The 26,830-nt window shown below is 41.5% G+C and overlaps 1 protein-coding gene across 1 annotated transcript in view; it reads right to left on the bottom strand.

Annotated features, from left to right (window-relative positions):
• LOC121004849 (murinoglobulin-2-like) overlaps window positions 1-26,830 on the bottom strand; it is a 136,706-nt gene that overhangs the window by 29,835 nt on the left and 80,041 nt on the right. Inside the window, exons 18-29 of the mRNA XM_040437240.1 lie at window positions 19,797-19,869; window positions 17,823-18,048; window positions 17,492-17,612; window positions 16,534-16,655; window positions 15,253-15,304; window positions 13,333-13,416; window positions 13,041-13,217; window positions 11,719-11,797; window positions 10,532-10,688; window positions 8,925-8,993; window positions 5,426-5,588; window positions 495-676 (exon numbers count right to left, since the gene is read on the bottom strand). Of these exons, the coding sequence (XP_040293174.1) occupies window positions 495-676; window positions 5,426-5,588; window positions 8,925-8,993; window positions 10,532-10,688; window positions 11,719-11,797; window positions 13,041-13,217; window positions 13,333-13,416; window positions 15,253-15,304; window positions 16,534-16,655; window positions 17,492-17,612; window positions 17,823-18,048; window positions 19,797-19,869 (1,505 nt within the window). The remainder of the gene's footprint in view (window positions 1-494; window positions 677-5,425; window positions 5,589-8,924; window positions 8,994-10,531; window positions 10,689-11,718; window positions 11,798-13,040; window positions 13,218-13,332; window positions 13,417-15,252; window positions 15,305-16,533; window positions 16,656-17,491; window positions 17,613-17,822; window positions 18,049-19,796; window positions 19,870-26,830) is intronic.

Genomic DNA, 26,830 nt, shown 5'->3' with positions numbered 1-26,830 from the left:
ACTGGAAAGAAAATTGCCTAACTGAAGCTGCAGTGACAAGAACATTGAGGAATTTAAGAGATCCAAAACCAAATGCAAAAACCTATCTTTGATATCAGCTGTTGCACATTTTTATACACTTGTATGACGGTTGTATGTAAATGCAATTTTCATGTGACCCAATATTTTCTGTGTTACTCTCCATGAACTATTAGTGTTCACACGTGAAGGAATTGCTGTAAATTTATAGTACAACCCCAGTACAATTCATCCACATGTAGTGGAACAAATTCCCATGAATGAGCATTTTTAAATCTGCAGCCTACAGTATGAATTTTCTTGTGGGGAAAAGCCAACACAGGGAGATTTGTTATGTGTGTGAACTTAGTCCTACTCTGGGAGATTATCCAGGTGTTGTGGATGTCCTGTGGAAGCTATGATGTAGCAGTATCACACTTGTGTGATGCTGATCTTAGACTAAATGATTGTGAGTTTTTTTAAGAACGAGATGCAACCTGAGAAGATTGGAAGCCTCCATAAGGATTTTGTCGGGTCGTTAGCCCTTTGATGATAACTACACTTTCTCCCAGATCTTTGATGGTTATTGTCTTGTCGGAAAGCAAGGCTAGAACAATATATGATAGCGTCTCAATATCGTCAGGATCTTCAGGGTTTTGTTTCCAGTGCTTTGTTCCTTCTGTTAAGAAAATAATTAATAACATGTTCTTAGAAGATCATAGAAAGAAACACAAGATAAGCCACTACAGATGAAAGAAAGCAGATTGACCAGCACTCTCAGCAATTCTTCTATATTTAAACTGAAATAACAAGATATGTTGTTGGAAGCCCAGTACAGTTCTTACTAATAGTTTACATGCTATGAGTAAAAATCCTTCAGGAAGCGTAAGTAGTTTTATATTTATGTTTGCATAATGAAAATTGCAGACTGCTGGGTACACAGTTTTATTTTGTGTACTACTGGTGCTGACCTCCTTTATATGCTAGTTTTAATAAAGGTCTTAGGCCTTTTGTACACATAATTTCTTGCCTTCATAATGTGTTTAAGACCATTAGTTGGGTTATGCAGAGGTAGCATTGGTATACCATCCATACAAAGTTTAACCCTAATCTACTACTTTTCTAATCCGCATTATGGCAAGAACTCCTTAACTAAGTAAAAACTGTCTATTTTTACTTTAAAGAGGTTCTCCTAAAATGAACAAAATATAATTACTGAAATTACCTAAATATTACTTTATTATAAACACGTTCCCAACATCAGGGGGTGAACATCAGGGGAAGTAAAATGGCAGCTGCCCTATTTGCACACACAAAATTCGTCCTAATAGTCCTAGTAACACAGCTGAAGTTACTTCAAAGCAGTTAGCTAAAGAGCTGTCTCGGCACTCCTTACTACTCTTGCTGTCATGAATTACAATCTTACATGCAGCTCATAAGATATTAGCTGTGTGTAATGGAGTGAAAGTACAGAGAGGTTGGGGTATGTGGCTAATGAGCAGCAGTGCTTGTATGCACTCTGCCATATTACCACAGCCCACAACAGTCTGTTGTGCCCACCCACTCTCTACTTTCACTTCAATGAATTGTTCAGAGGAGAATCGGCATCTTTATGATCGAATTGCCCCAAAGAACTCACTACTGAGGAACAAAAAGAAGAGAACAGCTTGTGTACTTTGGTCTGATGAGTCAGAATTTGAAATTCTTGGTTCCAAATGCCACATTTTTGTAAGACACAGGAAAGGTGAGCAGATGATTTCTGAATTTGTGCTTCCTATCCTGAAGCATGGAGGAGGAGGTAAGATAGTGGGGGTGCTTTGCAGATGAAACTGTTGGTCATTTATAAAAAATTCAAGGAAGAAAAGGGATGCAAAAGAGTTCTTAAGAAGCTCTGCCTCTAATGCCACCAGATGTAAGGCAGCTATCCTATAAGTCAATGTTCAACCCTAAAAATAAGTCTTGAGACATGACTTATGATATTAAATAAGCCATCACCTCATCTGCAGACAGCTGTTTTGGGGTGATTGAGCCCATCAGTGCAGAGCAGAGAGTACTGGCTTAACTGGGTGAAAGGCCTTTGTCAGGATTTGGGGGGTACTATCTCTCCTTGGGGAGAGAGCGCTTTAGTCGTCGTGAGGAGACTTATAGGCCATACATTCTCCTTTGGAATTGGTATTGGCCTTTATGGAGGACGGTTGGATGGGAGTACGCATAGGTCAGCGCTTTTTCCTATAGTGTGCTAGCACGGCCACCACTGCTGGATATGAGCAGTGTAAAATGTCATGAAAAAATGAATAATGCCAGCAAAGGAGAAAATATGGACAATTACAATACATTAGTAAGTGCCTTGTCTACATGATAAATGCCATTTGCTGAGGTAAGGCAACTTCTTTAATACCATATGTGTTCCTTCATTATTTTCATGTCTTCAGTATACATCAATATGAATCTGCAATGTGTCATTGCATATCTTCCTGCTAATTAACTCTCTGCGGAATTTCTATTATCATCACTGCAAGTTTTATTTCATGGTACATATTAATGTGTCTGTTTTCCTAATTGATCTGTTGTTGCAACTTTTGTGAAGCCTGTGATCCTTGGTGAATTTTATGGTCCATCTAGGCCTGCAACTTTGATTGTTTAGGCTACTTTTACATCTGCGTTTTCCTTTCCGGTATTGAGATCTGTCATTAATCTCAATAGCGGAGGAAAACGCTTCAGCATTGTCCCCATTCATTGACGATGGTGACAAAACTGACCCGAACAGAACGTAGTGCACCAGAATGGATTCCGTTCCATTACACTGTGTTCCCATGAGGCACACAAAACCGCTGCAATAAAAGTTTTTGAGTGTGTCATGGGATATGGAGCAAGACACAGTCGGCATGAAACACAATGTAAGTCAATGGTGCCAGATCCATTTTCTCGGACACAAAAGAAAACGGAACCGGCGCCCATTGACCCATTGATGGTTTTAGTCTTTTTTAGAGATAATACAACCGGATCTGTTCATTAAGGATTCCGCCTGTTGTATTATGCTAACAAAAGCGTTTTCGCTGATCCATGACGGATCCAGCAAAAATGCAAATGTGAAAGTAGCCTTACCTCTACATAACATTTCCCCCCATATGTCAAGTTTAATTGATTAATAGGCAAATAAACTAAATTATAACTAGATCAAAACTCATACTTTCTTATAAATCTATACATAGTCCAAGAGGAAGGCACTCGTGCAGGGGCGGGCAGAAGTCAAACTCCATCTTGTCAAACTGTCCAGGCAGTTAATCATGGCAGTTAGACAGGACAAGAGATGCCAAGTGAGCTACAGAAACAAATTTGGTCACCACTTTACAACATTGTCTCATCATGTTCCACTTTAGTTTACCTTCAAATTTATCCACAATTTCCTCCCTCTGAGCCTTTTATTCACATCTGTCACTTTCTCTTTCCCTCACCCCGTACAGTTCACATATACTTTTTACTTTTTTTGTTTTACATCACCTTGACCCATCTTACTCCTTACTTGTCATTAGCCCTTTCTCTGCCCTAGATAACCAGGGATGCTGACACTAACATTGTTACTTCCGTTAAGTACTAGGTATGCAGAAATCAATCCTGTCACTGCCCTTGACAAACAATAACCTTCATTGCGCTAGACCTGGGTGCCTGAATCCTATGAGACCCTATATAATTGGCTGCATTATAACTAATTACTAGGGTGCTGTTATTTATTTGATGCAGTTCTGTATTGCCCGGCTTACAGGCAGTGGCGCCCAAGTCCCAAACGACTCTGCTCACTAGCTACAAAGGACTGAAGGGAGCGTTGATTTTAGTTATTCACTGTATTTAAAGTGTAAGGCCCCTTTTACACGGGCGAGAATTCTGCGCGGGTGCAATGTGTGAGGTGAACGCATTGCACCCGCACTGAATCCGGACCCATTCACTCCAATGGGGCTGTGCACATGAGCAGTGATTTTTACGCATCACTCATGCGTTGCGTGAAAATCGCAGCATGCTCTATATTGTGCATTTTTCAAGCAACGCAGGCCCCATAGAAGTGAATGGAGCTGCGTGAAAATCGCATTGCATCCGCAAGCAAGTGCAGATGTGGTGCGATTTTCACACATGATAGCTAGGTGACGATTGGGATGGGGACCCGATCTTTATTATTTTCCCTTATAACATGGTTATAAGGGAAAATAATAGCATTCTTAATACAGAATGCCAAGTAAATTAGGGATAAAGGGGTTAAAAAAATTAAATTAAATTTAACTCACCTCCTCCACTTATTCTCGCAGCCTGGCTTATCTTCTTTCTTCTTCTTTGAGGACCTGGGAGAAAAGGACCTTTGCTGACATCACTGCGCTCATCACATGGTCCATCACACTTTGATGGACCATGCGATGAGCGCAGTGACGTCACCAAAGGTCCTTTTCTCCTAGGTCCTCAAAGAAGAAGAAAGAAGACAAGCCGGGCTGCGCGAACAAGTGGATGAGGTGAGTTTAATAAAAAAAAATTTAACCCTTCCATCCCTAATTTACTTAGCATTCTGTATTAAGAATACTATTATTTTCCCTTCTGTGAAGAAGTCCGCGTTCGGGTCTGGGTACCAAACATGCTGATTTTTCTCACGCGCGTGCAAAACGCATTAAAACACTTTGCACTCACACTTGCATTTTCCCGCGACACACCCGCATCCTATCCAGCCCTCACACGCGACGTCCGTGTGAAAGAGGCCTAACTGTCATTCTTATTTTATTTTTGTTTTGTATATAGGCAGTAATACTGACCATTTTTGTAATATACTTTAATTACTGAAATCGTACATTTTTATTAGAAAAATATCTCTAAAGTGACCCATTTTGAGACTTAACAACAACCCCCTTTCTTCTGTACATAACAAAGTCAATGCTGAGCAAATCTCCAAAGTTATGTAAACAGAGGACAGGGGGATGTTGCTAAGGCTCAAAATGGGCCACTTTCAGGAACGGATTGGCCATATACCTTACAGGGAAGTTTCCCAGTGGGCCTCCTGGGCCCTCCTCACAGCCGGCCAGTGGAAGTTTTTGGGGATGTATTTTGTGCTGCTGGCAGTGTTTTGTGATGGACTGTGGTATTTGACTCTGTTGGGGTGGTATTATGTGCCACAATATGGTATTGCTGGCCCTGGCTTCCATCAATTTGGACCTGACTACAAAACAGGGCCACTTTTCCAGGACACCTTTAAGTTCCCAGTCCGCCCCTGGCCACTTTGGAGCAATTTTTCTAATAGAAATATACAATTTCAGTAATGAAAGTATATTACAAAAATGGTCAGTATCACTGCCCCTACACATTACAAAAATAAAAAGAATGACAGTTACACCTTAATATTCATACTGCTATCTCAGTTATTTATTAACTACAATAGTAGCTATAAATGTGTTACCTTTTATTACAGATTTCTCGTCCAGTTTTTTCAGCATCTGGTCTCTCAGTTCACTGTCTCCTGATAAGGTGAAGGCATATGCCATAAGAGCCAGGGTGTGCACTGGTACATCACTGTCCACTGATTTCCTGAGACAGTTCAAGGCATTTTCCACAATACTTCCCTAAACACGACATAAACAAGACAACAACTTCTTAGACATGATCGCTATAATATCTATATAATTAAGTTATTATAAGGGATGATTTTTTTTTGTTAGTGGTATTTTTTTATATACTATACTATTTTATAGTATACTATTTTATACTATTTTCTTTACACCGGACTTGCTTAGTTGCTGCCCTGAAAAGGCCTGAGAAAAGCAGATAAAGACATTTGCTTTTCAGCAGGCACAGGAACATTTACAACTTTCATGTGACATCCATTACACTTTTGTACCTTACAATTTTTAAAAGCTCCTTCGGAGGAATTTTTTTATGATTGCAATTTTACTCATTTTGGATAAAAAAAGTTTTTTTTTCAATTGGTCTTTATTAAAAATGTTCAGCTATTTCTGAGATACAAGAGTTAAAATAATCCAGCAAGCTGTGACTTTGTTTTCTTGTCAGCTGACAGCTCTTATGTAACTCTGATTTCTGTTCTCCTGACCTCATAAGCACTTATTAAACTGATAAGAATAGGACTTAAATAAGACTTGAGTTATAATGAGTTTTTAGGAGGTCAGGAGATCAGCAATGAAAACTACACATGAGCTGTCAGATGAAGGGATTCTAACAAAACAGAATTGAAAAAAAGATTTTTAGCCCAAAGTGAGTAAATTCCAATTAGTTAATAAAATACCCCAAAAGGTGTACATAGCCTTTAAGTTTGATGCACAACATTTTTTTTCCTATACTATATAAGGCTACTACACTAATTCAGGGAATCTTCTAATTACTGTCAAGTTTTTCATTAATTTCAGCCAGAAGTATAATTCTACTTTAAACCAATTCTAAATAAGAAAATAAAAAAAATATGACAATTAAGTCGATGTCTACTCCGCTTTCAAACACTAGATGATACAGTCTATTCTTGTACACTGTAATATTCTATGAAGATATGACTACACCAAACATATTGAAATTTGATGAAAGGGAAGGGGAAGACATTTTTTCATCTCTTTTCTTCATGGGCAGTTGGGTGAATATTACATTATTATAAAGGGAAATTGCACAATGAAATGTAAAATAATGTAAATAACCTTTTTTTTAAGTCAACTGATATAAAGGTAATATGAATAAAGTGGAAGAAATTCTTCACTAAACTGAAAAGGTGCAAGAATGCATTAGTTTTGTGTAACTAATGAGATATATTTAGCATTTATATGCTTCACTGCACTTCTTACATGCTGTACATAAACACCAATATTTTGAGCCAAAAATAAATTTGCTGCATTTTATGACACAGCCACATCATTTTTTTTCTAGACAATTTCCAAAATTGTGGAGGTAGGTGTGTTAAGTGTCTAAAAGACAGTATCATTTTGCATACTTTCCATATTTTCTTGATGCCTATTGTGCTGCTCATTCAGGGGAATTGTAGATTGACCCTCGAAACACAGGGTTGACTTTACTTTTGCTATATCTCTTAATAAAATGTTGATAAATTCCATTTGGATTAATCATTACTAACTGGATCTAGAATGGCAATTCCAGAGATATGAGGGGGTACATTATATTGCGGATTAAACCGCTGACTTTTTTTCATCCTACCCTAAATCCTTTGTTTCTCTTTTCTATTTTTTTCTTCTGAATTAAATTGCAAGACGATAAGGGATTGCGACCTGGAGGATATTTTCAGAGCTTCTCTGCAAACAAGAAACACAGGTAAAGGCATCTCCACTGGACTGGAGACTGCTTTACCTGTGTTTGTTGTTTGCAGAGAAGCTTTGAAAATATCCTCCAGCCGTCTTGGATCATTGTGCGCCAAAGCAGTACCTTTCTTCTCCTCTATACCTATCCTCTGGAGGGGACTGGGCATCTCCTCCAGAGGCATTGGACCTGTGGCAGCACTTCATGGCATACTGGACTTCAACTTTGACAAGTCTACAATAGAATTGTGCCTATCCTAGCACAACTCAAAAAGGTGAGCCTCTATTTTGGAGCCCCCACCCCCTTTTTTCCTCAAAACGTTATTACCCTATGTTGCACCTTTCTTTGTAACTTCATTAACCCAGTGCCTACGATACTACAAGTCACAATATAAATGGGTCCATTATCCTTTTTATCACTACATTCCAAATAACATTACATATATACTTCTAATGTATCACTGAGCATCACGTTAGGTCTTTATGACAATAAATCATCACCCGCATGTCAAAATAAGATCACAACTTCGATGTTTCCCCATGAGAAACTCCTGTGATCATTCACAAAACAGATAAAGAATAGACACTTCCAGGTTGGGCTGTGGTTTTCCTCTGATTTTATTATGACAAGCAGGTGACTCAAAAAGTTTGGAGATTGAGATCCATGAAACTACCTTACTCTTATGCTCTTTCAAGCTGTTTTGAGAAAAAGTGACATAATAAACTCACTGTTCTACACCGTATATTGGCAGACCTTTTAATAGGATCATAAATGTAGGGACAGCAGAGGTAGTAGTTAGAGATGAGTGAAGTGCTCAAAAATGTTATTTGACTGCATCACCAAATTTTACAAAAAAATTTGCTTCATGATGAATTACTTAGTCACAAAGAGCATTTCTTTGTAAATAGTGGGTACAATGACAGGAAATGGTGATTGCGCTGATCCCCGTCATTGAACCCTCCAGATGCCGCGTTCATTGCTGATCACAGCATCTGAGATTATTATTAAGGCTTTTCAGGGGTTGATCCAAAAAAAATAATTCTGTTGTACTTACCTCATCCATTTGAGCATGAAGAGGCCGCCGTGGCTATCATGCTTGAAGATCCAGCACAAAATCTTGTGTGGTGCGTGATGACGTCATCTTGTCGGCTGGTGTCGTGATGTCATACGTCACCGTGCATGAGATTTCATTCGGGATCTTCAAGCCAGATAGCTCAAATGGATGAGGTAAGTATTATTTTTTAAATTTTTACCTCCATTTCAGGAAAAATCAATTCATTACCACAAAGCAAATTCCACCTTGTGGCGAATCAAATTTTTCCAGAAATTCAAATCGAAGTCCACTTCATCAACTTCGATTCACTCAACACTAGTAGCAGTTGCTTCTGGTCCCGATGTCTGAAGGAAGCCAACCGCGCCTCCATCACATAAGAAGACAAGGGTATTACAAATGGCTCAAAGTAGGTGTGGCCCTGTTCCGAATTTTGCATTGGGGCCCAGAAATTTTGAATTATAAATTACTGCTTTCAAATCAGCTAGTATCTTATTCTGCATTGTATTTAATTTTGTTTATTACATGCAGATAAATGCAATTTTTTATCAAATTCACTAATTAACAACATGAACATGACATATATCAAATAACTTACATTGCATGTCTTCTGTTGTTCAAAGAGAGAAATTAGGACGAATGCAGTACGACCCGCATCATTATCTGCCTAAAATGAGAAAACAAGTTTCAAACTTGTTGGTCTTATTAAATTGAAGCTAGTCTGGAAATAAGCTGATTACCCTGATTTGGCTGCTGAAACCTGCAGCTGATATAGTCCAGCCAGGTTTACCACGGCAAAAGCTGCTCTTTATTAACAGCTCTCTACTCATATAGAGACGGACAAAGAGCTTATAGAGGTTGAAATGTTGCACCTGATTGCTTGATAAACAATTCATGTTTGATCTCCTGTATATTTGGAGCACTGCAGTGTTTCCACAGGCATGGGTATGGTAAGGCTAAAGTATGTGCTAACAAGCATTGTCACAGGAGAGCCCTGGGTTCCTTTCTCTTTCTCTTGACCTGGAAACAAGCTGTGTACACCATGGTCAAACGTATGTGGACACCATGATACATATATTAATTTGTTGAATATTCTGTTCTAAAACCATGGGCGTTAATGTGCAGTTGGGCACCCTGATGTTGCCCGAGAAGTTCTGGCTTGCAATTGGTGTTCAAATTTATCCCAAAGGTGTTCAATTGGGTGAACGTCAAAGCTCTGTGCATTGAGTACCTCCACATCAAACTCACCAACACCGAGTTCTCCATCAGACTGCCAGATTTTAAAATGTGATTCAAAAATCCAGAAAAAATGTTTCCACTGCTCCACTGAATTTTACACCACTCTCGCCAACGTGTAACATTGCACATGGTAATCTTAAACTTCTGTGCAGCTGCTCAACCATTGAAACCCATTACATGAAGCTTCCAAAGCACAATTCGTGAGCTGGTTGTCACTTCCAAAGGCAGTTTGGAACTCTGTATTGAGTGATGAAACAGTGTACTATACAGATGATTTTTACTTTCTTCGGCAGTTGGTGGACCCAGTGTGTAAGTTTGTGTTGCGTACTGTTTCCTGACTGTTATCACTCCTTGTCGCTTTCACGTGGCAATAGCACTTACAGATTTGCCAGGGCAATCGTCTGTATGATTGGGGTGTCTAATACACCCTTAAGAGTCAGCAATGTCACCAATGATATTTATTTACACAAAGCACACGCCAAGTAAAATGCAATTACAATGCTCAGGGCCAATACACACTGGCCCGTTCAAATGAGACCCAAGCCTTGAGTTCATGAGACTACTGCATTAAATTGTTTAAGGTCTATTGTCCTGTTAAAATTCAGTTAACTCTTACTAGTGCAGTTTGTCAATCAGAGCAGCCACTTAGCCACAGCTTAGACCTGTGCCACATGCTTGCTATGGGGCTCTAGACAGAGAACAACCATTGGAAGTTCTGCATTGGTAGAGGAAGGCCTACCCTGTAAATCATAGAGTTACCTAGATGGCAAAAGATGGGTGTCCAGGTGCAAGGGGCCATACTACTATGTTTAGTTGGATGATGTTTAATTGATGACTAAAACTAGAGTCCCTAAGTAGTGTCTGGCTTTCTGTGAGGGTCATCACACTTTGCTTTCTCCCTACAGTATTTCTAGTAACTTGGATTACTATTACTCGCAGAAATTCATCTGATAGAACTCTATTTACCTTTAATTTATTGTTAAAGTATTGGCCCTTCTCTTCGAAGCAGCCGTCAGGTTGTTGTAGACTCTGTATCCATTTCACAGATTCCTGGATTTGCTTCTCATCAATGTAAATCCACTTCTGAGCTTTGTTGAAAGCTTTGACCACTAATGACGTGAGCCTACAAAAGGTTATAACGTTATAACACATTAATTATTTAATACATCCAACTGCAAAATATACAGAAACATCACAGTTATAAATGAAAAAATGGGGACCTCTCCTAGCTCAGTTAGAACCACTATACCAGGAATGAAGACTTCTTTGTTTACCCCCTGTTCTTTTCCTAAACTTAGTAGATCCCTTACATTTGTGGGTTCACATAGTTGTCCAGAACAGGAAGATAGGATCAGCTTTTTCCCAGAAACAGATGGGCAGGACTGGTAATATAACTTGGCCTCATTTTAGTGTCTTTGAACCACAAGCCATATTATATCTGCCCATAGGCTGTGTCTAGTGTTTCATCTCCAGTGATTGACTTAGCAGGCATCTTTTGACCTGTCCTGTTTGTCGAGACAGGTACAGAAGGCAGGGGCTAGTGGGGTGGGAACTCTCTCTAAAGCCTTTCCTAAAAATTATTCCCCACTGGGCAATCCCCTTTAATTTATATGAAGCTTTCCTACCACTTATTTTTCAGTAGCGAATAAGGAGTTTCCTTCCAGTAAATGTAATGGCATATCAAGAGGATATACCATCAGTTTCTAATCAGTGGAAGTGAAGAATCACAAACAAAGATCCTCATTTTCCATATAGTGGCTTTCCTGTTTACCCAATGTTAAGGAACTTGCAATAGTGCCTCATTGAAGTTCATTTTCTGCAGTTTGACCCCTCCGATTGTAATGTTATGTCATATGCAAGTGATATGCCATAACATTATAACATGAGAATACTAGCAGTGCTCTCCAATGGTCAAGGAAGGATGAGAATTGTAGAACTGCATTTGCTGGAGGTGCATACGTTAGAGGTGACTATTGTTATATGACACATGCAACCTTCTGAATATTATATCTCATATCTTTCTATGTAATTTTCTTCTCAATCTACAATATGCCCATTATCGACAAAGAAAATACGGTACCAGAAAAGTGATTGTTGCCATATAGCTGCAGTTATTTACTAGAAAATGGATCTCACATTTATTTTACACATACCATATATTTGCTTTATCGTCATCGCGAAAGAACCCATAGGAGCCACTTTCTGTTCTAAATGTCAGTTGTTTCTGGTAAGCTGAAGGGATGGCAGAGTAATGCAAGTTATAGTAGTAAACACATGCTTTATTCTGAAGACATGATATAGTAAAACATAACTACTAATATCTATTATAATATTGTCTCGCACAACATCATGACACAGCCTTCCACCAAGGGTAGCTCACTGCATGGACATGTATGTAGCTCCAACTAATACTAATATTGCTTATTAATATTTTATAGTTCTACTCTGCTATAGGACTAGAACAATAAAAATACTGGAAGAGTTGAAAGGACACGAACAGCAAATGAAGGACCCTTTTGACTATAATGAGGTCTACCAGGTTTCTGCCAGGAAGCCCGGCATTTAACCAGATAAAATAGCACAACATACTGCACAATTAAAGAGAGGATCCAAAAGAAGCCTCCAATGCACATGTGAACACAGTCAATGTTCTATACTAGCTTTATAAATTTGTACATATTTGGCTCCCCCTAGTGTTGGCAGAATGCAGCCAGAATTATTTTGCTTGGACTTCCTTATGTAGATAAATAATGAGATATAGTAGAATGCTCCTACAATGCGGTTTCTAGGAACTTTTACTATTGTAGATCTTGGTGTGTGATGATTTTGAAATCTGAGGATAGTCACAAAATGGCAAAGTTGTTGTACTTTGCAAATTACAAGTGTTTTGTGATGAGCCTCATGACTTCACATAAAATATTATATACTTACCAACACCATCATATAATTTAGTGACTTTTTACATTATGGTTGTTATTCCACATATGCAAGAAAGAGGATGTTAGTTAATCATTAAAGGGGTTATCCCATGACTAATGTAAAAAATGAAAATTAGATATAATATAGTATATAACAGTTTCTTTCTAATACGTTTAGAACCAGCCCTATATCTCACATGAATTCATAGATCTGCCCATTCATTGCTACAATTGCTCTGATAGATTCATTTCAACCTGGCAGCTCAGGGGTGTGCACTTTCTCAGGGGGTGTGCCCTTTTTACTGCAGCTGGTGGCAGCAATTTGGAAAAGTATTCAGATCCAGGTGCTGATTTGAAAAATTTAGAAAATTTTTCATGGGACAACCCCCTATAATAAATAGTCATCATTTTACGGTATATGTGGATGACCTTGAGATCATCAAAGAGGTGGAGAAACAGCTTCAATGACATCCATATGAAAAGTTAAGGAATATTGGAAGTTAGAGGAGGAAATTTGCATGATAAAAATACCCTACTAGATCAGAAATTTTATTTACCTTTCTCTAAACTTTCTATAATGCTGGCTTTTTTTTCAGGAGTCAGTTCATGTATGCTCTCGAGATATTCCAGTGTGTATAAAGATCTGAGAAACTTGGCTGCGCTCTGTTCTCCACAGGCATCAGGCATATGGAGTAAATTGTTCAAGTTAACATTAATATTGGCCATGATATCACCTGGAAAACAGGTTATATATAAATTTACACATAAAACTAAAATACAGTGTAGTATTATATTCCAGTATAAAGTGACATTTCCCAGGTAAGATATTTATCAGTCAAGATTACTCACCCTGAACCAAGAGGTGTGCACGTTCAGAGCCGGGTACTAGTCTCTCTGGGAGTTCCAAGGTGATATGAATGTCCTCTTTAGTTTCTGTCAAGTGACAGATAACAGCAATAGAATTTAGAGACTAACAAAATTAATATAATTCTTCATGAAAGCAAACCACGTGGGAAATTTAAAGCATACATTCAAGAAGCTGATTTCAGACAGTGGATAAACCATTCATAAGCACCATTATCTCCATAGTCTCCTAGCTAGTATCCATGGAGCACCGGTATAAAATATACTAGTGTAAAAAGGTCATTTCAGAAGTTGGAACATGGGTTAAAAAATGTATTTTTCCAGAATATTACATGTTAATGGCCTACCTTGTATTATCAGGGAGGTTCTAACCACAGGGATGCCCACTAATTAGCAGAATGAATAGGTAGTGGCCACAACTACTTCATTGACACGTGTCTGCTACAATCATATGGACATTGCTGTGCTGGGTCACTCTTCATTCTGTTGATCATCCCAGGAGTGGAACTGATTTTATATTGATGGCTTATCTTTAGGATAGGTCATCAATGTGATTTCCAGAAAAACCCTTTACATTTCTGGATCGGTGGTTTCTAAACTATGCTTGTTCAGCTATAGTAAAACCAAAACTTCAAGCATTTTCTGCTTGTAGAAGGTTGTAGTGTATGGGATTAGAGAGTCATGTGTTGGAGGCCACTAGTCTATACCTTGCTTGTGATCCTGATTGTAAACAAATGAAAAAAAGACAAAAATACAGCACCCACTTCAAATTGCAAATTTTTGTGTTTCAAATGCATGCCTCCATCAGAGCCGTATCCAATTGCTTCCTATAAACATCATTTTGATTGAAAAAAAAAGTAAGATCTAATATGAAAAAAGATGTCTAAAATTGCGTCCAACTGACCATTGAAACTTCTGCACATCCATAACTTGTGTTCCACACAACCCCTCTTCCCAACCTCAAAAGTGATGCCACGTGTAAGACTCCTGCGTTTGAACCATCTGTGCTCTAAAATAGTGCAGCGCTGTGCATTTACTACCTTCCCACTGTGAAAATATAGTATGTGGCAGAGTGGGATGGAATTTAGACTTAAAGAAATGAGGGACAGTTGTCAGTCATCTTTAACTTCAAGAAAGACAGGCTAGGAAAGGTAAGAATGTAGCATTGCACAAAAAGACTACATTCACACAGGTTTATCCTTTTTACAGTTCGCAAATACGCGAGTAGCACAGCAACAGGAGCTCCCCCATTGCATTGCAGGCCATGATTATTACTTACCTTTACTATTCTGTATGTGATTTGCGTTTTACCTTGTTAATCACACTTAAATAATTTTATCACTTAGCCTGTGTAAGCCTATTTATTCTCAAATCTTCAAATTCACATAAAAAAATGTGCACCCCGCACTTCCCGTGGGACCTATAAAAGACATGCCTGTTCTAGTCCACAAAACGCACAAAAATACAACATATTCTATAATTTGCGGGATGGACAGACGGATTTGGACAGCACACTGATGACATCAGTGTACTTTTCACATTTTTTGCAGAACGATAGAAGTGAATAAGTCCACGTCCGATCTGCAAAAAATGCAGATCAGATGCGGACCACAAATAGTCATGTGAATATAGGCAAATAGAAATATTTGGTTCAGGAAAGTTGTAAGATGGGGAAAACACAATAGGGGAGATTTATCAAAACTGCTGAAAAGAAAAACTTGGCAACCAATTAGATTTCACCTTTCATTTTCCAGAGGCGCTCTAGAAAATGAAAGGCGGAATCTGATTGGTTGCTATGGGAAACTAAGAGAGTTTTCATTTGCACTAGTGTTGATAAGTCTCACCAATTAAGCTAGTTTTTATAGAAGTAAATAAATTACATGCTCTATATATATTTTTTTTTACCTGGCGGGTTTATAATGAATGTCTGTGTCTTTTCTTCTTCATGTCCCCTTGGCTAACAATAAAAAAATAAAAGAATTACTGTAGTTATTGCTCTATCTCTTGGCAGTGGTATAGAGGGGCTGGCAGGTTATATACAGTTCCTTGGGGACCACACGCCTAGGCCTTGAAAAAAGTAATTTGGATACAGGGGTAGGCATAAAACAGAGCTGTGACCCTGTAACTCAGAATTAATGAATAAATACTGAAACAGTGGCTATTAAAGGCAACATATCATCATCTTTATGCTGTCCATACTAACAGCACTATAAAGTAGAGACAGGTGAGATGATTTCAGCGATCTGTCATTTATAAGTTAAAAGTAAGTGGTTGCTGAAAACCAACATCACAATCATTGCAGACTGGGCCTGGAAAAGAGTCACGGCCACCTGAGAAGACGTGAAGAACAAGACCTGCACTCGCTTGATGAATAATCTTGTAGATTTATTCAGTCACATATTACATCTCAGTGACGCGTTTCAGCAACTAAGTGCTTTCATCAAACTGCAGTTTGATGAAAGCACTTAGTTGCTGAAACTCATCACTATGATGTAATATGTGACTGAATAAATCTACAATATTATTCATCAAGCGAGTGCCGGTCTTGTTCTTCACGAATTATCTATTGGGATTCCTGCCCGCAGACACGTGCACCGCCAAACTCTTCGAGCAGTGCCGACCTTATTTGGATTATAGGCCACCTGAGAAGAGTCATGGTTATTTATGAATTCCTGCTCTCCTGCCCACCTGCTGATCTTCTACCTAGTTTTCTCCTTTTCTCTCTAGGAGAGAACTGCCAATCATCAGCAGATGAACGGGGGGAGCAGGAGATTATGTATAACCATGACTTTTCTCAGGTAGATTTGACTCTTTTCAAGGCCTGGGCTGCAATGATTATGATGCTAGTTCTCGGCAACCACTTACTTTTAGCTGATGTGTGACAAACCGCTGAAATCAGCATTACTGTCACTACTTTATACTGCCCTCAGTGAGATCAGCATAAAGTTGACGACAGGTTCTCTTTAAAGGCTATTAATATGAGCACCTTGCTAAAATTCTGAAACAATTGGATTTTTTACCTAATTGACATTATTTTGCAAAAAGAACAATATTTTTCAACTTTGAGTTTGAACTAAATGTCTTAAAGGGGTTGTCTAGAAGTTTTTGTACCGCTGGGTAACAAGGAAAAAGTCTCATCATCTTATATCACACTAGGGCACTGCTGTCTTACAATGGGGAACTTACCTTGACCACAATGGTTTTCTCAACAGAATCATCTCGATCATCATTGATTATCAGTAAAGGATCCTCAGTACATTTCCCATCGACATCTAGAGAACCACTGTCTACATGGACCTTTAGGGTCTCTGAAAATTATATTAGATATGAAATCAGGTCGTTCTTAAATCTATTACATTACAAATTTGAAATGAGTACAGAACATAAAGAATAAGCATCAAGAGACCTTTTTTTATATTATTCTTACTCCTTTACACGCTCCAACACTTGTTCCTTACCTAGTGGATATTCAATAGTACATGTATGTACTAATGTGTGTATGCATGTGTTGTCACAGCTTCAGGGCCAGTGCAGTGTGACTGATAAAAAGGATTTACATTACACTCACAAACTGACAGTTATGACGTATTTAGTGGAATACTTGTACTGGAATACCCCCTTAAAGTTTAAAGGGCATCTGTCAGCAGATTTGCACCTATGAAACATGTCCACTTGGCAGCTGAAGGCATCTGTGTTGGCTCCATGTTGATATGTGCCCGCATTGCTGAGAAAAATTATGTTTTAATATCTGCTAATGAGCCTCTAGGAGCAACGGGGGCGTTGCTGTTAAACCTAGTGGCTCAGCTCTCTCTGCAACTGCCGCACCCTCTGGACTTGACAGGGCCAGGCAATAAGAACGTAATCACAGATGGTCCTGTCAATCAAAGTACAAGGGGTGCGGGAGTTGCAGAGAGAGCAGAGATTCTATGTGTAATGGCAACGCCCCTGTTGCTCCTAGAGGCTCATTTGCATATAATAAAACATAATTTTTCTCAGCTATTGGGCACATATGAACATGGGACCAACACAGATGTCTTCAGCTGCCAAACACACATGCAACAGGTCAGCCAGTGTCATAGGCACAAATCTGGTGACAGATGCTCTTTAAATTAAAAATATTATTTGGTGCAAATGAATACAGTACTTGGTTTCACTGCTGTAACATCCCAGGTGAAACTGTGTGAATGCCCCTCGCAGACACATCTGGCTTGCTCCCTGTTCTTGACTGTTGCAAATTCCTCAGAATCAGGCAATGACACGACAATCTGTTTTAATAAGAATGCAAAAATGATAAGTAAAGAATTAAAAGACGTGCTGCATGGTTGCTGCTAGATTTTTTGGAATCATAATATATGCCAAACTTTCAGTTTACAATTTTCTAGATTTTTTTTTCTCATCAATGGAAATCCACCACCAGAAAATGGATGCCAAACATTTTCAGCTGTAATTTTTAGATTTATCAGCATCTTTCTTACCAGAATACATTTCTTTGCATAGCTGAAGACCACGGCTTGTATGGTAAATTTCTCTCCTTGTACTACAGAGTAGGGGACAATCAGGTCAATGAAGTAAGATTGGAAGGTGGTGAGCTCAACACCAGAGACACTGGCAAAACCGGTCTTGCTTAAGCAAATGGCATCAGTCACCCACTTAGTGATACTGTCAGGTGTAGTTCGATTTAGTACAGTGTGTCCGTCTGAGCTGTAGAACAAACATCACACAGGAATAAATTAAAGGAATTCTGTCATCAGGATTTTAGCAACAGAGCATTTCACATTAACACATCAGTCTCCTCGATTTAGTTTAAAATATACTAGTCTTACTGCCATATGTCTTGTCAAAAAATCTCTTTCATTCATATGCAAATGACCTCTCTAAGGAGCCCAAGGGACAGCCGTTGGAGCACAGCCTTGCCCATTCTCTTGGAGCCTAGCACCGCCCCACTGCAAATTATTCACTCCTTTCATCGCTGACGGTGTGCTGTAATCTCGCGCATGCGCCCTGGATCCACTCATCAGTCCTGGCAGCAGCCTCAGCGAATCAAGCGTGCATGCGCCAGCTGCCAGCATGCCTCCTCTCCTGCACCTCGGTCCTCTGCCTGTCAGGGATCTCGCGCCACTCCGCTCTTCCTTTCCGGGTCAAGCGAAGTGCGCAGACGGCTGGCGAATGCGCGCTTTGTTCGCTGAGGCTGCTGCCAGGATACCGAACGCGGTATCTGAGGGGTGCAATGATGGGGGCGGCACTATAGCAGCTCCCTGTTATTCCACCCACTACTTACAAAAAAAATGCGCTTCATGAAGTAATCAGTCACGAAGCGCACTTTTTGGTGAAATTCGGCGAATCAGCCGAATCAAACTTTTAAGAAAATCTCTAATCCCAACCAATCTCAAGGAAATTCACTTGCATGTTGCTAGAACTACATAATGATTAAAAGGCTAAGTACACCTTTAGGGGCAATTCTTTTATGATTGCATTTTACTCATTTTGGGCTAAAAATCTTTTTTTTTTTCAATTAATCTTTATTAAACATATTCAGATGTCCTGTCACAAAGCGTTAACTGTTTGTCTAGCTGTGTGAATACTTTCACTTCCACTTTGTAAGATAGGAATAGAATCTAGTAAGATAAGAATTGAGATATAATAAGTGTTTAGGAGGAGGTCAGAGATCAGAGATAAGGAGCTGTCAGCTGAGCTGCGTGATGGAACACAGTAAATACAGAGCATGCTACTAGAGAATCTCTAAGCTGTGTAGAGAAAGAGGCTCAAAAGTTTTAATGAATACAAGTGGAAAAATGATTTGAGCTCAAAATTAATACAATCCAGTAATAATAAAAAATTGCCTTCAAAGATGTACTTACCCTTAAGTTAATTTAAGCAGAACTACAGGATGTCCTGTTATTACAGCTGTAATATGTACTGCTAAAATATAGCTTAGGCTACTTTGACACTAGAATGTTTTGCGGATCCGTCATGAATCTGCAAAAACGCTTCTGTTACAATAATACAACTGCATGCATCCGTCATGAATGGATCCGGTTGTATTATCTCTTTTATAGCCATGACGGATCCGTCTTGAACACCATTGAAAGTCAATGGGGGACGGATCAGTTTTCTATTGTGCCAGATTGTGTCAGAGAAAACGGATCCGTCCCCATTGACTTACATTGTGTGCCAGGACGCATCAGTTTGGCTCCACTTCGTCAGGCAGACACCAAAACGCTGCAAGCAGAGCGGAATGGTGACTGAATGGAGGCAAACTGATGCATTCTGAGCGGATCCTTTTCCATTCAGAAAACATAAGGGCAAAACTGATCCGTTTTGGACCGCTTTTGAGAGCCCTGAACGGATCTCGCAAACGGAAAGCCAAAACGCTAGTGTGAAAGTAGCCTTAAACTGGCTGTAGCTGTCAATCTCAATTGCTATACGTTGACATTATTATTATTACTTACTCCACAGGAACGACTTCAAAAAACCAGCTGTCTGGAAAGTGCCTTCGTGTAAAATGTTCTTGTATCTCTTTATCTTTTCCAAGAAAATGTAAGATTGCATTAAAATAATGGTACTTAAAAGAGTAACAATGCAACGTGTACAGAATTCAAATATACTTTGCCACCCTCCCCCAACTTAGACAGAATGGTGTAATATCAATCACTGTAAAACAAGGACATGTAAAAATGTGACAGTTATTTAATGTGCATCTAAATGTGATTTTTAATATGTACAATACAAAATATCAATACAATATCTTACAAAATAAGGGTACTTTCACATTTGCGGCAGAGGATTCCGGCAGGCAGTTGCTCTCCATTCAGAATGCATTAGGATAAAACCGATCAGTTCTTTTCCAGTATTGAGCCCCTAGGACGGAACTCAATGCCGGAAAAGAATAACTCTAGTGTGAAAGTACCCTACGAGAACACCTTTGTTTTTTTACAACTTAAAACACAGTAGTCTTGTATTGTATTGTGCATAGAGATGAGCGAATCGAAGTTGACAAAGTGGAATTTGATCTGAATTTAGGGATAAATTTGATTCGCACTGAATCCGAATTTCCTCACACTTTGTGGTTATGAATCGCATTTTTTTCCTAAAATGGCTGCTGCACGTGTTAGGACATGGAAATAGTAACTCTGGGAACTAGGGATCACCCACAATGCCATGCAGCCAATCAACAGCCATACCTTCGGAAGTGCACGCAGCTGATAACAGGGCACCTGCCGCTGCGGCAACATGCAACATCTAGCCTGATGCCCCTGACCATGCCATATTATTTTGGGGCACCCTGGTTCCCGTGATATTCCGGGGAAGCCCATAAATTAAAGGACTTTAGAGACCAGATCCTGGCCTTATTCCAGTTATACCCTATCTCCGCTGAGCAACAAATGGAGATCCTCTTAGCACAGTTAGAAAGGGGCAGCCGCAGGGAGGTCATGTCATGGCCCCGTTCCGAAAAGAATAGCCTGAAACAGATCTTTGATCGCCTCGGTACCATGTTTGAGACCAGAACGGTGTCCGAAGTTAAGATGCGATTTTTCAGCAGGAAGCAACAGCTTGGTGAGTCACTCCGTGATTTTGCTTTGTCCCTGCAAGAGACCCTGAGGGCTGTGGTCCAGGTGGACCCCCGGGAGGCTGAGGACCAGGACAGGATTCTGAGAGAGCAGTTCATAGCGGGTGTAAACACTGAGCACTTAAAGGGCCAGCTGAGGATGCTGTCGGCCCAACACCCCAATTGTGCGTTTTTGGACTTTAAAGAGCTGGCCATCAGTATCCTAGGCCAAAACCCGCCCACGGGGCCAGCAGCCTCACTCGAACCTCAGGCCTGCCAGTCAAAGACTATTAATGTGAGGCCGTCCGGAGCCAGTCAGGCCACCCAGGCTCCAGTAACAGATGTGGAAAAGGTGTGCAGGAAAATAGAGGAATGGGAAAGACCATTGTTATTGGAAGACGAGAGCCCCTTACCTCAAGGACTCCTCCCACCTGCATATAAAGAGGTATACCCCAAAGAACCTGATGGACGACCGAATTACTGGTCTAAGAACCGCAAGCAGCCTGTCTGCCACTATTGTAAAAAATATGGACATACTGAATCAAAGTGTTGGCAGTTAAACGGGCCACCCCCGAGGCCGAGGACCGCCCCTCGGGAGGTAGAACAGTAGGTCCAAAGGATCCAAGTTGGATGCCTAGATACGTAGGATCTCGTCCAAAGATTAACATAAGCATCAACGGGATACCTTTTGAAGCCCTGCTGGATACTGGGTCTCAGGTCACCACCATCCAACGACCCGCCTTTGACAAATTCTGGGATTCAAGTCTCCTCACCCAGCCACCAGAATCCTGGCTGGAAATCATTGCTAGCAACGGCAAGCCGGTGAAAGTTCATGGGTACTGGGAACCTACTCTTCAGGTGGGAGAAGCCACCTTACCACAGCAAGGTGTGATTGGGGGACACCCCGTGATTCTAGGGACTAATGTCTTTAAAATTGTTACTCCGAGGTGCTTGAGGCATTGAACCAATCCATACCTTCAGCTTCACCTGCTTCCAAAAGAGTCATTCAAAAGACTATCAGTGTGCTGTGTACTCAGCAAAGATTCGCAAATGGAAAAGGAGAAATCTGTACTGCCCGGATCCGGGATAACCGGCCGGTAATCCTGCCACCGAATTCCCAGATCACCTTATGGTGCCGCGCTGTGCTAGGGATTCAGGGCCTGGACTATTAATCCCTAGTGGAGCCTATCCAAATTGAGAATCATCCTTTCTTGCGAGCAGCCAAGAGCCTGGTGACCGTATCTCAAGGTAAAGTGCCTGTCCGTTTGATTAATTTTGGTGATCACCCTGTTACTCTCTCTAAGCACTGCCCCGTTGCTCAGCTTTTCCAGGTATCCTTCCAGGATGTTATCCGTCTGCCTGCCACAGAGAAGTTCCAGATCGCACAGAGCAGCAGCGTACCTGCCAGCGCCTCTTCAGTAACCTGGTGGGAGGAACTTCATGTGGGGAACGAATCCACCCTGAAGGAGCAAATAGAGGGAGTCCTGAATCTGGTGAAAGAGCACCACAAGGCCTTCAGCAAGCACTCCACGGACTACGGAGAGGTCAGTGTAATCAAACACACCATACCCACTGGCTCTCATCCTCCTATTAAGGAGAGATACAGACCCATACCGCCTACTACCTATCAGTCCGTGAAAGAGATGATACAGGAAATGAAAGACTCTAATATAATCTGGGACAGTCATAGTCACTGGGCTGCACCCCTAGTTCTTGTTCGAAAAAAATATGGCAGCATTAGGTTCTGCGTGGACTATAGGAAAATCAATCAGATCACCCATAAAGACGCTTATCCGTTGCCACGCATTGAAGAGTCCTTGACTGCCCTGGGATCATCAGCCTACTTCTCCACTCTGGACTTAACCAGTGGCTACTGGCAGGTACCCATGGCCCCAGAAGATCGGGAGAAGACCACTTTCACTACGCCTATGGGTCTGTTTGAATTTAATTATATGCCTTTCGGACTGTGTAACGCTCCAGGGACGTTCCAGCGGTTGATGGAGCGTTGTTTAGGCCATAAGAACTTTGAGACTGTACTACTATACTTGGATGACGTCATTATCTACTCCAAGACGTATGAGGATCATTTAAAACACCTGGCTGAAGTGTTTCAAGTTCTTGTTAAATATGGCCTTAAAATCAAGCCGTCCAAGTGCCATCTGCTGAAACCAGCAGTAAAGTATCTAGGGCACGTTGTTAGTGCCGAAGGAGTCCAGCCTGATCCTGATAAACTTGCTGCTGTCCGTAATTGGCCTACTCCCACCACCGTGAAAGAGGTGAGAAGTTTACTCAGCTTTGCAGGATATTATAGACGCTTCATCCCGCATTTTGCACAAATTGCGGATCCGATCCAGGAACTCCTAAGGGGGCATCCCAAGAAGAGTCCAAAGACTCCTATCCCTGTTGAATAGAATGAAGAACGGGAGATTGCCTTCCAGCTCCTAAAAAAGAAGCTGACTGAACCCCCTGTCCTGGGTTACCCGGATTATCAGAAGCCGTTTCACCTTTACACGGATGCCAGTAAAAGAGGCCTGGGAGCCGTGTTGGCTCAGATGCAAGACAACAAAGAGAGGGTGATTGCCTACGCCAGCAGATCCCTGAGGGGAGCTGAGAAAAACTATCAGAATTATAGTTCCTTCAAGCTGGAGTTCCTTGCTTTAGTGTGGGCTGTGACTGAAAGATTCAAAGACTATCTTGCTGCCACTCCGTTTGTCGCCTTCACGGACAACAACCCCCTGGCGCATCTGAATACAGCCAAGTTAGGGGCGCTGGAGCAAAGATGGGCCTCCCGCCTTGCCAACTATGACTTCACTGTGAAATACCGAGCAGGCCGCTCCAATGATAATGCTGATGCCCTGTCTCGGCTCACCACTACAGAAGCACCAGATGAACCAAAGGATGCCTGGGAAGAAGTGGAGATGCCGGCGTTTTACAACAAATTTGCTCAGCAAGATAACGTTCGCACTGAAAATCACTCAGCTGCTGATCCCTCTTCGTCAAATATTCCTGAGTCCAGGGGCGAACAAGAAAGGTGGATTAAGCTCCAGTCAGAAAGTAGAGTCCTCGGTGAACTGCTCGACTTCCTTACTAGTGGGAGAACTCCTGAGAGAGTCCGCAGGAAGAGTGCAGACCCAGAACTATTGAGACTGTGGAGACATCGCCACCAACTCTTCCTTCAAAAAGGCCTGTTGCTTAGAAGGAGCCTGGATCCAGTGTCCTGCAATAGGGTGTACCAGATCCTCATACCACGTCGAGACGCCAGTCTGGTGTTAGAGATGTATCATAACCAGTCCGGACACTTCGGCGTGCAGAAAACTGAGGCCACCATTCGCAGGAGGTTCTATTGGATCGGGATGAGAGAAGATATTGAAAAATGGTGCCGGGAATGTACTGCCTGTGCCGTATGGGAAAAGTGAACGCCATGACCAGAGGGCGCCCCTCCATCCTATCGTGAGTAAAACTCCCTTAGAACTTGTTTCCATTGATCATGTGAAGTTGGAGCCAAGTCGCTCAGGGTATACTTATGCCATGACCATTATTGATCATTTCACTAAGTTTGTCGTAGCAGTGCCTGTGAAAGACCTGACAGCCAAGACTGCGGCGGAGGCGTTCTGGAAGCATTTCCTCCTGCCCTACGGCTGCCCAGAGAGGATCCTCCACCGACCAGGGGTCGGCGTTTGAATCACAGTTGTTCCAAGAGATGTGCCTGCTACATAATTACCAGAAGGTCTGGACCACAGCCTATCATCCGCAAGGTAACGGACTCTGCGAAAAGATGAATCAAACTCTCATTGAAATGTTGAGAGCAGTGCCCCCTGAGACAAGGGGTAATTGGCCTACTCTGCTGCCACAACTCATATATACATATAACAATACAATTCACTGCTCCACTGGGTACACGCCCTTCTATCTGATGTTTGGCCATCAAGGGAGGCTGCCTGCTGACCACTCTCCGGATGTACAGGTGCCTGATGTCATCAATCCACTACCAAGGACTGATTGGGTGGTGGAGCATCAAAGACGTCTCATTAATGCTAAGGAGATTGTTCAGGAGCGCATGGAAAGTGCCCGAGAGCGACAGCAGAGAGACTATGACCTGGCTGCTCATGCAGAACCTCTTGCTCTAGGGGACATGGTGTGGTTGAAAAATAACCACCCTACCAGTAAACTGGACAGTAAGTGGGAAAGGACTCACTACGTCATTACTGCTATCCCTAATGCTGAGGCCCACATTTATCAAATTTCCAGAGAAGATAAAGGCTCCCAAATTGTACACAGGAACCGTTTAAAACCCTGCATAGAAGGAGAAATTGAGTCTCCTGAGCCCGAGTTGCCAGCCCAACCTGCTGATCCTATGCAGGCTGTTGAGAACAAATGACAAAGAGCCACTTCAATGGTTCCTCACACCCTGGTTGAACTTGGTGGTACCAGCTCCAGTTCCTGCTAGCCCTCAACCCCAGGATGACCTGTCCCAGAGTGAACCTGAAAGAGCTCCAGAGCCTGTGGACTCCTCTGGCCCTCCTGAACCAAGGCAGGAAGAGCCTCTGCCAGTAAGAAGGTCCACGCAGCCTACTAAGGGGCACCCACCTGTGAGATTTGGAGACTACATTGTGGATCAGAGTAGCTCCTCTCTGGAAACCCCTGTTTAACTGTCTACAAGACCTGGGTACGGACTCATTTTGTTTGTTGAGCCTCCAGGAACTTATGTTATTGTTGCATTTTATTGCTATGGACTATCCTGGTTATTTCTGATACGCTGTACCAGGTCAGCGCCCCTGTTCCCTATATTATCCTGAGTGAAGAGAACGACACCCCTTTTCACCGCTATTGTTCCTTTGCCAGCGGAGCTGCCTGATATATTGATACTGCAAATGTAGATGTGTGTTCCTGCTTTGCAATTTTTGTCTTTCAGGTTGCAGTTTCCAGCTGGGCGGGCCCCTTGTGTTGCGCCGAGGACGGGCAACGTCAAAGCAACGGGGTATGTAGTGTCCCACTAAGTAAAGGTGGGCACTACACAAGGGTCAATTTGGCCACGTTATTCTCCACCTCCTGTGGAATATGGCCATTGTATTTTATATAATGTTTTATGTGATTTTCCTGTTTATTTCCTGTGTCAGGCCTGTTAGGGGTAGTTCCTCCTCCTAGACAGTAGAGGGAGCTCGGGAACCCCTAGTATATATATTTAGGCCCAGACAGGAAGAAGGGCAGTGTAGTCCAGGAGGCTAGTGAGTGCAGTCTAGCCTGCCTGAGTTTCCTGAGCAAAGCAAGCTCAGAAGTTGCCACCAGGAGAAGGGTTTACCTCCTGAGAAAACCAAGTTCCCATAACAGAGCAGAGCAGAGCCAGTATTTCAGCCAGACAAGAGAGCTGAAGGGCAGAAGGATTTATTTGAAAGCAAGGACATATACCTGAGGAAGTTTCCCTAACCAAGGATAAAGCCAACAATAGGGCATACGGGCCTTGGGATAAAGACAGACAGGATTCCTGAGGAAAAGTGCAGCCTGATCTGTAAGTGTGTTAACCCTCTGAGTATCTTGCAAGAACATTGTGCCTGCCATTTGTATAAGCCTGCTTGTGACTGCTGCTGACATATGGAACTGAACTAAAGACTATAAATAGTTAATTGTTTCCAGTAAAAGGAAGTTTTGGTTCACCACAACATCGTGTTCCTCAATTATTCCTATTATAAATCGGTGTGCCACTGTTACCGGCACTGGCGTCACAAACTTAAAGTGATCTTGCCACCGGCACATTAAACCTGCAACACCCAGGGCACCTCACCTACCATCGGCCTGGTCCCTATACATTGAGAGTGCCCCAGAAGACTCCTGTGCCAGCCTCTCCATCACTGCTGTACACCTGCCCAGGGTCTTTTCATAAACTGTGAGTAACCAAGAGCAACCCTCGTTTGCCTATTAACCGTGACCTCACCATCGCAA

The sequence above is a fragment of the Bufo bufo genome, chromosome 6 (assembly GCF_905171765.1).
Source record: "Bufo bufo chromosome 6, aBufBuf1.1, whole genome shotgun sequence".
NCBI classification, from domain to species: domain Eukaryota; kingdom Metazoa; phylum Chordata; class Amphibia; order Anura; family Bufonidae; genus Bufo; species Bufo bufo.
Note: the sequence above shows the minus strand (reverse complement) of the source record. Positions and strands in the feature narration are given on the sequence as shown.